This window comes from Sinocyclocheilus anshuiensis, unplaced genomic scaffold (genome assembly GCF_001515605.1).
Source record: "Sinocyclocheilus anshuiensis isolate Anshui unplaced genomic scaffold, SAMN03320099.WGS_v1.1 scaffold311, whole genome shotgun sequence".
Classification (NCBI taxonomy): Eukaryota; Metazoa; Chordata; class Actinopteri; order Cypriniformes; family Cyprinidae; genus Sinocyclocheilus; species Sinocyclocheilus anshuiensis.
Genome location: NW_015549606.1, coordinates 328,021 through 340,792, shown reverse-complemented (window position 1 = coordinate 340,792; position 12,772 = coordinate 328,021). Strand labels below are relative to the sequence as shown.

Sequence of the window (12,772 nt, the reverse complement as noted above, 5' to 3'; positions counted from 1 at the left end):
CCACAATGTAGCATAAACAAGCACACACACACACACACACACACACACACACAAAATAAATTGTTAAAATAAAAGTCATCAGTATGACTTATGCACTAGATCCAAATTTTCTGAAGCCATGCAATAGTTTTGTGTAACAAAAGACCTACATGTAAGTCATCATTTACTGATAATACTCCCTTCCAGTAAGCTGTTAATAGAGATCCAAAAATGAAAATTATGTTATCATTTACTCATCCTCAGGTTGTTCCTACCTCAAGTTTTATGTGATTCTTTCTTCTGTTGAACACAAAAGTAGATATTTAAAAATAAATAAATAAATTATGTTTACTAAAGTTGCTGGTAGCCATTGACTTCCATAGTGTTTTTTTCCCCATACTCTGGCAGTCACTGGCTACCAGCAACTGTTTAGTAACATTCTTTAAAATATCATTTTTTGAGTTTCTCACTCAGTGAATTGAAATTAACCAGATTAGTCTGATTCATTATGAATAATGAAAGTAATAAAGGTTTGAAACGGCATACATTTTTGGATGAGCTATTTCCGGACCATCAGAATTTTTTTTTAATCATCTTCATTTAGTGTGGTGAATAACTTATTGTATATTGCAAGAAAAAGTCATTAGCAACCTTATTCTGTTTTTCCCCCGTGGTCCCTCCTCCTTAAACACCTGCTAATATCATTTTTATAAAGTGAAGATGAGCTGCTGCGTCTCCTACTAGTGAAAATCACTGAACAACAATTACTGATTTAATGAGTCAGCACGTCCTTTTTTATCTCTTATATCAATCACATTCACACAGTTTCCCACTGCTCTTTCTCTCCTTTGAGATTCATGGTGGCGTGCCTTGAATATAAATTTGGGAAAGATTACAGAGGGACAGACTCAAGGCGATATGCACTCTTCAAAGTAAATTTGAGCTGGCTACTCAAATGACTGCTGTTGTTTAGTCAGAGCATCATATCTATTGCTGTGACAGCAGTTATCTAATGCTTAGGGTACATTTTAAATATAATTTCAAAGATTAAAGTATTCCTTTTTAAAGAAATTCTTTAGAACCTATATTAAAATGTAAGTAGGCTTTCAGATTAAAATGATGATAACTCAATGAAAACCTTGTTCGATTTTCAGTGACTTATTAATATGTTTATCAACCAGCTTTTGTAAAGTCTGACAGCAGCAGTTGTCGATTTGTGCTTCAAGTAATTGGCATTTGCTGTGTATTTTCCTTTGAGCTCTAAACTGAAAATAATAACAAGAGCTAAATATTCATGCTGCTGAATAGCTACATTATGGATGAGGTGTCTTGTGTTTAATTATTTTACTGCGCAAAAAGTGGCATCTTTGTCTATCTTTCAAAAACTTCTTCCCTATAAATCTCTAAACATGTAATGAAATGCTATGTAGTATTAAATCTAGGGTTCCAAAATCCAATACATGCACACATACACACACTCAATCACTCACTCATTAAAACAAATTACTCAACACAAATACTATTATAGATTATACAAGTTACAATTTATATCTAATTTGTTGATACTTTGGTTCATCCCTGGCATCCCTTCTTACTTTCTAATTTGCTTTTTATACTCATGTCTTGTGTCTTCTTTAGGACTTTGGCTATGATTAAGCCGGACGCTGTCACAAAAGTTGGCAACATTATTCAGATGATTTATGATGCCAACCTAATAGTCACAAAAGCCAAAATGACCAAACTTACATGGTAAGTCATTTATGTTTTAATTAACAGACTTAAGACATAATTATATTGGTAGCAGTACTTCAGCAAAATTTCAGTAGTTACAAAGAAAAGGAGGCCTCTGGAATTCTTGCTTAAAGGGATACTCCACCCCAAAATGAAAATTTTGTCATTAATCACTTACCCCCATGTCGTTCCAAACCCGTAAAAGCTTCGTTCGTCTTCGGAAAACAATTTAAGATATTTTGGGTGAAAACCGGGAGGCTTGTGACTGTCCTATTGACTGCCAAGTAAATTACACTGTCAAGGTCCAGAAAAGTATGAAAGACATCGTCAGAATAGTCCATCTGCCATCAGTGGTTCAACCGTAACATTATGAAGCGACGAGAATACTTTTTGTACGTGAAGAAAACAAAAATAATGACTTTATTCAACAATTCGTCTCCTCTGTGTCTCTCCGCATCACTGTACCGCCATTTTGGAGAATAACCACTGAACGCAAGCAGCGTACGCTATTCTGTGTCACCGGCGACACAAGGATACGTTTTCTACGTGTATTTACGCTTTGATTTGAACGAAAATAGCGCATCCCTGCAGCGCAGCTGACACAGAAGAGTGTACGCCGCTTGCGTTCAGTGGTTATTCTCCAAAATGGCACTATGGTGATGTGGAGAGACACAGAGGAATTGTTGAATAAAGTCGTTATTTTTGTTTTCTTCACGTACAAAAAGTATTCTCATCGTTTCATAATGTTATGGTTGAACCACTGATGGCAGATGGACTATTCTGACGATGTCTTTCATCCTTTTCTGGACCTTGACAATGTAATTTACTTGGCAGTCAATAGGACAGTCACAAGCCTCCCGGTTTTCACCCAAAATATCATAAATTGTGTTCCGAAGAAGAAACAAGCTTTTAGGGATTTGGAACAACATGGGGGTAAGTGATTAATGACAAAATTTTCATTTTGGGGTGGAGTATCCCTTTAAGTCAGTTTACGACTAATTATGCAAATGAGGTGTTTCAGTAACCCTAGAGTGATTTCTCAGAACTTGTAATGGGTGGATTTGACAAAGTCACTTCTTCAGGAAAAAAAAAAAGTATATCACAGCAAAAATCATGCACTGCTTGCTCTGTGTTAACCTGTATATCACTGGCATGCGTTTGTTGTTCTCGGAGCCCCCGACCATTTTTAGCACACACAGATTAAGTCAGGAAAGAAAGATAAAAATGTTGCACACTCTGTGTTCTGTAACAATTTACAGTGTAAAGCTACAGAGCATCTCATTAGTCGCTGCCTTTGCACAGTACCAGGAATGGATTACATTCACAGCACAATGCAGCAATTATTAACTGAAGTAGTGAGAAGGGAGAGCGTTAGAGAAAAGAGGCCGTGTTTAAAGTTGCAGATACAGATATTATTTCTTTGGCCTGTTTTGTAAAGGTCAATGTATGGTTTGCAAAAATTGTGGTAATATGGGCGCGGGTAGACTAAAAATTAGAGATCTGGATCTATCATCTATCACAAAGACTGTGTGTTCAGTCACAGGGAGAAGTGACCAAGATCTGGGGAGTTACTGAAGTCACAATTTTCACAAAGTTTAGTGGATTTGACCTTCAGATGAGAGGAGTTGTTAGGAGAAAATCTGAGGACATTTTCAGGTGGTTTCAGAGTAAAATGGCTTTAAAGGGCTTAGTAACCTTGTGTGTTCATAACTACAAATGTGGGTAATAAAAAGCGCCATTCAGGGTGAGCCAAGCAGAGCATGGAGCTTTATATATGCAATATACGATATTAAGTTAAAGGGGTCCTATTATGCTTTTTCACATTTTCAACTTTAGTTAGTCTGACATGTTGCTGTTTGAGCATAAAAAAGACCTGCAAAGTTACAAAGCTCAAAGTCCAATTCAAAAGGAGATATTTTTTCAGAAGGCGGGCCTTCATTTGATACAGGAACTATTCGAGCCGTTCATGCCAGACTCGGGAGAGAGGTGTTTGTAATAATGTGTATGTGAAAAATAATGTGTTTTTCGAACAACCTGGTATGAGAGCCTGTTCTAGTACACCCCCGAAAATAAAATTAAGACTTTGTAGAAGAGCATAATAGGACCCCTTTAACTTCAACCAAGGCTAAAATGAGCTAAATGTATATTTTTTTTCCCCACATAAAAAACTAAGGTAAAATTATAAAAAAATAAAGTCTGTACATCAGTAGTTATTTTAGTGCATTTGCTATGTAAACATCATAACAAACATATGGAAAAAGAAAGCCCAAGGCAGTGTTATTTTAGTATTATTTATATAATACTACATTTTTACTTAAATTTTATATATATTTTAATTTTGTAATTTTATGTGCTTTTGTCATTTTTATTAGTTTTTGTATTTTATATGGATTTAATTTATTTTTATTTCAGTTTCAGTATTTATATTATGTATTTTATTTTCAGTTTCATTACAATTCCCAAAAACATTTTTAATAGTTGTTAATAGTTTAATGGTTTTAGTTTTAGTTAACAATAACAGCACTTGCCCAACAACATGCAACATTTAAAAAAAAAATATTCAAGGGAAGTCAGATAATTTTGTGTCAGTCATAATAGCTTATGATTGTATAAGGAGGAATAACATTTGGAGATCTTTTGGATGTCCTTGTATATTTGTAGACACCCCATCAGCGCTAAACCATTTCACAGTAAATTAACATTTATGTATTTGGCAGAAAATATGATCCAAAATGGCTACAGTGAATTCTGAAGGTTAATCTTTCCTTTTCATCTTGAAATATGCTGACATGGAGAGTTTCTCTGATAGACTGTTGTTTTAACCTGGTCAGGTTTTGCTGCTTTAACCTTTCCTCAAAGTAGCAAGCAGCTGTTCATTGACAGAGACAGTCTTTGTCAGAGAATGAAGATGTGGAAGTTGTGTTAAGCATATTATCTCATTTCTTGGACTAGCTGACGCATCATCAAATTAATAAATTATAGAATTACAACAAAAGGGTAATATGAAGATGAAACTTTTAGTTTCTTAATTTCGTATTCTATTTCACTATAGGAGTCAATCAAGAGATGTTGGGGTTTGGAGATCACTTATTAACCCTGTGTTCTTTTATGGCTTTCTTACAGGAAGCAGGCAGCAGACTTTTACATGGAACATCAGTCAAAGTCTTTTTTCAAGTGAGTCTTTCCTGAGTCAATGATTGACTTATATGTAAGGGCTGCTTTTGAAGGAGACTCTGACACCTGAACAAGATTGTCACAGTGACTTTGGCATGACTTTGCATTACACTGCGTGTTTTTAACCGCAAATTTAATCATAAACACCATAGCAAAAGTTGCTAAAGCCAGTTGTCTTCTTCAACAACAGTAATTTGGTGCAGTTTGTGAGCTCCGGTCCCGTGGTTGCTATGGAGCTGATGGGAAATGAGGCAGTGACAACCTGGAGAAAAGTTCTGGGTCCGACTGATTCTGGCGTGGCACAAAAAGATGCAGCGAATAGTCTCAGAGGCCAGTTTGGTACCGATGGCACTAAGAATGCAGGACATGGGTCAGACTCATTGGCATCTGCTGCACGGGTAACAAAAAAGCAACTGTCAATAGCAATTAATCAAGCCCACAATCTTGTTGATCATTTTTTTTCCAGTGATATGCTAATAAAGGCAAAGGAAATGATTGGGTTATGTGTTTTTAATTATACTATATAGGAGCTGGAGTTCTTCTTCCCTTCCACTACTGGTCACGGTCCCTCCAACACAGCAAAGTACTCAGACTGCACCTGCTGTATCATTAAACCTCATGCCATCTCAGAAGGTAAACCCACACACCCACACACACACACACACACACACACACACACACACACACACTGATGATATAATCATCATTTCTAATCAGGTGTCTTTGAGATAACCTATTATAGATGAGATATAGCATAGTTAATTATTTGCTATTTGTAATGTGCTGTTAGTAGTGTATTATTAACCCATCTCTGTTTATAAGTGCACTGGTAAGACACTCCTGGTATGTCATAGCCCATCATTCCCATCCTAGTTACTCAGGCTATATTCTCTTAAATGCTGGTCCAGGAGTTTATCTAATAGTTACTCAAAACCTTGCCATGAAACATGTGTGAGTGCCATTAGATCATATCAAGCTGTTTCACTTTGTACATGAAAGCAGCACATATTTGATTTAGCCTCCACATTAACAGGTTACTGCTCACATTGGGAGTAAGAAGCTTGGTGATGCATGGCAAAAGTGTTGGTGCAACTGCCAGGGTTCCAGCATTCTGGAAATATCAGAAACATTTAAAACCAGACCTGGAAAGTCATGAAAATTTCAAAAATAATTATGCAATTTCCAGATTATGGCTCTAAAATATTTTTTTACTATATTCTGTCATATATATTTTCGGTAACACTTTAATTTTAAGGTGTCCTTGTTACTCGTTACATGTACTTACTATTATAATAATAAATTATGCATAATTACATGCAAATAACCTTAAGCCACACCCTAACCAAATAGTAAGTACATGTAGTTAATTAATATTACTCGGTACTTAACTGTTTACACTGTAACAAGGACCCCTTAAAATAAAGTGTAACGGTTAACCATATTTTCCATCTGGGAATGGGAATGTTGCGTAGATAGAGTGCCAAACTTGCTCAGAAACCATAGTTATGGCTGTTTTATTGTGGCCTGTCGCTACAGAGCAAATTACTCACTCATTGTTGGAAAAAAAGACATCTGTCAATGACAGGCATACAACCAATACTTTCTGTTCAGTAAATCTGATTGAATCCAGACACATTTAACTTTTTATTATATTCTGTTATGTTCAGTGTAGATTAATTACCATTTACTTTTAAAAGTGGTCTTTTGAAGACCTCAAGTAAAATAGACCAGGCCCATGAAGAATTTTAAAAACTACTCTTCCAAAAAACAAAAAAAGTCTCCTTTTCAAAGTGAACCCAAAGTGGTGAGTTTGGTGGAAGTGTAGAAACCCAGTTCTCATGAATGAAAAGAGCAGTTTAGTTAGCGAAGGTGCTACTTCAGAGTCATTTGGTCCTTTCGTGATTGTCTTCTCCTTATGTAACTGTCTTTATTCCCTCCTGGCCTAGTGCTGTTTTGCTTGTTATATGTTGACGAGTATAAAACCCCCAAAGCCAGTGTGTACTCTTAACCAAGCCTTCTCTCCAGATTTGTCCAAATCCGTCTCCTGATCCCTGTTCATGGAGCATGCCGCCAGGGCACTGACCTGTGAAATCTCAAATCCTCTCGATAGGCCTGAGGTAGATATTTCACATAGTGGTTGTGGACTAAGCAGGCCCCAAGTTGGTTTTGTATATTGCTGTGGGCTGATTAACCTGGAGGGAATGTTACACATAGACACGCAGAGCCCCAAAAACAGACGAACACAAACAATACATGCTTCAAGACCTTCTGCAGTTTTGACACATTATATGTTGGTTTCAATCCTTCACTTTGAATGTCCTTTTCATGTTGCATATCTCAGTCTCATCAAAATTGTTCAGAAACATTCAGAAATGTCAGATTGTATTGAAAGAAGAACACTGAAGTCTTATGGTCTCTCTTTTTGCTTTTACTCAACATCATTTCGCCTGTTAGCATTGTGTCAACTCTCTATTAGTCACCAAATTTTCCATCCAATCGCACACCCACACTCATATTCCAGCTATCAACCTCCTCCTGCAGTGCATCTGCTCTCTGGACCTTCATCAAAAGTGCTGGCAACCAGTGATTTAAAAAGGATTGCAGTCCTGATTACCTTTTGATTGGAGGTCTAGAGCCCACCAGCTTTGCGAAAGGAGTAAATAAAAATAGCCAGTAATGAAAGTCCCCGCTGAGAGAGCGGCTACATGATTGTAATTAGACAGATTATTTGGCAACCGCTCTGTTCATTTGTTCAGGATAGTCATGTGGCTTGGTTCACCTTGTGTTGTAACATTACTTTTGGATTAAAGACTACAATAGCATGTTGTTCGCATCCCTCAACTGTATTTTCACTCGAAACCAGTCTCTGTGAAATGTCGCATTGCATAAGATTGGATTGTGTAATTGTATGTTTTCCGTTTCTCGTCACAAAGCCGTCATCACCCATGTAAATTTTGCCCTGAACCCTTAAGAATTTTAGCAGCAGCACTGCTACAAATTAAAAACATGCACAATATATTGTGCATTTTATTGTATACTCTAAAGTTCAGAAGTTTGGGGTCGGTAAGATTTTATAATGTTTTTGAAGTCCTTTATGCTCACCAAGAATGCATTTATTTGATCAAACATATAGTAAAAATGGTAATATTATGAAGTATTATCACAATTTAAAATATTTGCTTTCTATTTTATATATATTTTAACAGCTTCAGTGTCACATGATTCTTCAGAAATGATTATAATAGGCTGATTTGATGCTCAAGAACTATTTCGAATTATTATCAATGTTGACATCGGTTAAGCTGCTTAATATTTGTGTGGAAACTGTGCTACATTTCTTTTTCTCAGGATACTTTGATAAAGAGACCGTTTAAAATAATAGCATTTATTCTTAAATATCATTTTTTTGTAAAATTATACAAAAGTGTCTTTACTGTCACTTTTGATCAATTTAATGCATCCTTGCTGAATAGCAACTTTCTCTGTTCTTTTAATAGATTACAATGATTAACCTAGTGTGCAGTGTGAAGTGAGTTTCTCTAGATGGTTAATGTTGTCTTCAAGGTCAGTGTGAAATGGCTTAAACTTTGGTCACCATTCATTAATGTATTCTGAGATTCACGCCATACGGTTCAAAGTCTATAACACTAAAGTTAGCTGTAGCTGGATGCATCTATAAAAGTCCAGCCTGTTATATTAGACATTCAAAGCAGATTTGACTTCCTTTCGAAAGTACTGGCCAAAGTCACTTTAACAATGTGAAGTTTTAAGCATTTGTAAATGTCCTCCAATGAATCCTTATTTTTTAAACTGAAACGTCTCAGCTAATAGAAAAGCAGTTTGATTTGTTTTGAACTAGCTCATGACTGGAGTAGACAAATGTGTAGCCAGGCAGTGCTGATACCATTGCCTAGCAACAGGGCAGATTTTGTCTGGAAGCTGCTGTCAGAATTGAAACCTTTAGGGTCAGAGATGTGTGAAGATGTCATTTATGTGACAAAAGAAAATTCTCTAGGGCAGTTGCTATGGTGCATGGCCATACCGCATTTAATAATTTCTCTCTAATTTCTTATAAAAGGTTAAAGATGTCATTTTAAATATGGAAATGTTAAACAGGTTGTCTGTCCTTGCCCTTTTCAGCTATTGAAATATGAGTGAAATCACATTTAATTTGTGCTGTGTAGTATTTGCCCTTTCTCTTAAGGATATGAGAGAAAAAAACACTGCAAATTGAATTGCCTGAAATATGTTACATGCTCTGATTAAATATGTGCTTTGGAAACATAATACATAGTTTATTTTGTACTACTTGCTGAAATTGAGACCACAAACTCCTAATTCAGTGCTAATCGATACATACCCCACTGTGCCCTTTATTAATACAGTCTCTCAGCACTCAGTCCAAAGGAGCAGACTTAGAAATTCACTCTCGCGTTATTGAGATCAAAGTCTGTCCTTTGAAGTCACTCCTTCATGATCTCGTGAACTGTTTGTTGGCCTTTAACTCTGCATGATCATATCGGTTAAACAGAAGGTCAAAAGTCTTACTTGCCACTTAACTGATGCAGCCAATGCAACATATAGTTGTTTAACTGCAGGGACAGTCACCCTAGAGCAAGGGCGCATAGTCGATAGAGCAGGATCACATGAGTTTCTAGGTCACTGCTACTTGGCATTGAACTTGAAACCTTTGTGTTAGCATCTTAAATCCTTAATCATTAGACTTCCATCTAATGATTAGTCTGCTCTTAGAAGTGCAAGTTATTTCCTAAAACGTGAATATACCCTGTACTATACTTTGCTGTCCTTAAAGGGAAAACATCAATTTTGCATTGTTAAAATATATTTATTAGTATTACACGCTTTACCTATAACTGTAATATTCATTAAAAAAATATTATTTGTTATTTATTAAGCCTGAAAAAATTCCCTTAATGTAAGACTTAATCTTCATTTTTAAAATTGTTTTTTATTATAATTCTTTAAATTATTTATTATTTATAAATAAAATAAATAAATGTATTTATTTATTAAATAAATTGAATAAATGTATTATTTATTTATTATATGTTCTGTATTACATAGAATGTATAGACATTCTACAGTTTCATATGTGGAGAATACAGTTTTATATGTGGAGAATGATTTAAAATACTCAAGTCTTGCAATTGCAGTTCTGTATATGATTTAGAGAGATATTTATAAAATGTACAACTGTATTCAAGACAGTTAGTTTAAGTGAACATCTTTCATTTTAATTTTTTTTTTTTTTTTTTTCAGCGTTGACGGGAAAGATCCTTAAGTCAATTATAGAAAATGGATTTGAGATATCTGCCCTACAAATGGTACGTACTTTAGTTGAATTTTTTAGCCAATAATGTTGGCGAGTAAAGAAACACATTGAATGTTACAATTAGATGAAGCGGTCACACTTTACTTTAAGGTCCAATTCTCACCTTTAACAAACAATTAACTACAACTTTTGACTTAATAAACTCCCATTGCTGCTTATTAACTTATTATAGTTAGTAAGTTAGTTGTTAAGTTTAGGTATTGGATAGGATTATGGATGTAGAATATTGTCATGCAGAATATGTGTTTTATAAGTACTAATAATCAGCCAATCTGTTAATAATATGCATGCTAATAAGCAACTAGTCAATAGTGAGAATTGGTGCCTATACTAAAGTGTTACTGATGAAGCTTACATATAATAGCAATACTTTTATTAACATACAAACAGTATTTTAAAATAATAAAGTTGACATAATTAAAAAAAAATAATTTTAAAGAAAGATATACATATTTTATGGATATTAGATCAGTTCTCTTTAACAGAACAAATGACCAAACTAATAGCAAGCTAAGAGAAGTGAAAATAGAGTCTCTCTATGAACCAAGGGCAAACACAATTATGTTTCCCTTTGGTGTAACCTGACCCCGTCATCGACCATGCAATCTGCCACCAGATCAGTAGCCTCCCACATCTCCAAATGAGTCCTCTGCTGACCAATTACAGCGCTGCAGCTTTGTCACCTGACCCTGCTGAAAATAGTGTACAGAGGATGCCCCTGGGCTAGAGTGGATCAATGAAGGTTTTGTTACTATTAGAAAGCATGTATGTCCAGGATTGAGTTGGTGGTCTATAAAAAGAATATCAGACAGTGATAATGGTCTTTTGGAATAGCTGGCTTAGAGATTTTATCTCTAGTGTGTTGGATAACCCACTCAAATGGGTCATTTTCCAGTCAAAAATTATTAATACGTTGATTTTGTTTGTGAAAATAAATATTCTTGCTGCTTTATCCTGAATGATGGAATCATATTATATATTATATTGTCATATATAATGTAATATCTTGATTTTTACTATATTCACTCCTTTTTACAATGTCCCTGTAAGTGTTAAGTTTGTTTTTATTCAGTAATCAAACTGATCTGGTTTTATTACAGTTCAACATGGATCGAGTAAATGCTGAGGAGTTTTTGGAGGTTTATAAAGGGGTTGCAGCCGAGTACACTGTAAGTATATGTTGCTGCACTTTCTTCTATGATTTCAGTCCACTAAAGAAAATGTCATTTTAGTACTATGCACTGACATTTAATTTAATCATTTGATACAGTGCACTTACTGTATATACTTGTTGATATTACAACTAAACCTGTCCCTGACCTTAACCATATCCCAACTCAATAGTGTGTTTGTGTTTTGCAATACCGCACGAATACAGTAAGTACATTGTACCTAACAATTCATTGTTTTTTTTATATAAGTGCATAAAATAAAGTGAGCCAAAAGCATTAATAACCCCCTTATTTGTTATGCCTACTATATAGTAGTCAGTTCAAAGGTCCATACAAAGAAGTTCAGTTTTTCCTTTTCTAGCTCACATGTGATTCCAGTTATGCTTAATTATTCATTTAGAGAAGGCGTAGTCGCCAAAGCATGTCGTAACCACATGTGCACCTGTCTCCTGCAAACCTCTTTAAAATATATGAATACTCACCTCATGGCAATTTCCCTGTTCTGGACACAGTGTTACGTCACAGTATATGGAATTTCGGTTCAGGGGAACAACCTTCACATTCCTGTTGGCTATTAAGCTTCAATAAATCGCTCTAGTCTTTTGAATTTCAGCCGAATAGCAATCATTTATTCTGATAACGTCTGCACAAGTCTTTTAGACCAAATATAAGCCAATTTCGGTTCTGGGTCATTGAAGCCAGAGGCTATTTTGGAGTCTGTTGCCATGAAAACTGTCTCATCAACATATTGATTGCCTCACAATCACAAAAGCACAAGTCTGCACACTGCAGGTGCAAAGTGCCCATGAAACACTTGCACTGAGCTTGCCGCTACTATAACAGTGTGAGTTTAAACATTGAGAGAGTGGGAACTAATGATAGTGTTCTGCAAAAATGCATTAGTAAAGTAATTTAATTGTCTTACTCTGGCTGCTGGAACAAAGTGCACCAGTGCCAAGCAGATCTTATCGTGATACTTTAACACAGTTCAGTACAAAGAACAACAGTACCTTTTTCTCTCTTCAATGCTGGCTTTTAGAACTTGTGAAGTTTCTGTGGAGTTATAATATAGTGAACACAGTGATCTTCCCAATATTGTATGATGTATTTTGCTACATGTTTCCATGTCATCACTCAATGACTCCTCCTCTTGTTATGTAATATATGGCAAAGCCTTTGGTAATAATTTTATAATAAACTAAAATATAATCTCCACTATTAGCATAAACCTTTTAAGAACATAAAAGCAATTGCATTCAAATACTCAATAATATATATATATATATATACAGTGGGTACGGAAAGTATTCAGACCCCCTTAAATTTTTCACTCTTTGTTATATTGCAGCCATTTGCTAAAATC

The 12,772-nt window shown here is 35.3% G+C and overlaps 1 protein-coding gene across 1 annotated transcript in view; it reads left to right on the top strand.

The window, feature by feature from the left end:
* Positions 1-12,772, top strand: part of nme7 (NME/NM23 family member 7) — a 42,029-nt gene that overhangs the window by 5,187 nt on the left and 24,070 nt on the right. Inside the window, exons 4-9 of the mRNA XM_016447799.1 lie at positions 1,618-1,728; positions 4,834-4,884; positions 5,075-5,282; positions 5,412-5,517; positions 10,165-10,229; positions 11,338-11,406. Coding sequence (XP_016303285.1) covers positions 1,618-1,728; positions 4,834-4,884; positions 5,075-5,282; positions 5,412-5,517; positions 10,165-10,229; positions 11,338-11,406 — 610 coding nt within the window. The remainder of the gene's footprint in view (positions 1-1,617; positions 1,729-4,833; positions 4,885-5,074; positions 5,283-5,411; positions 5,518-10,164; positions 10,230-11,337; positions 11,407-12,772) is intronic.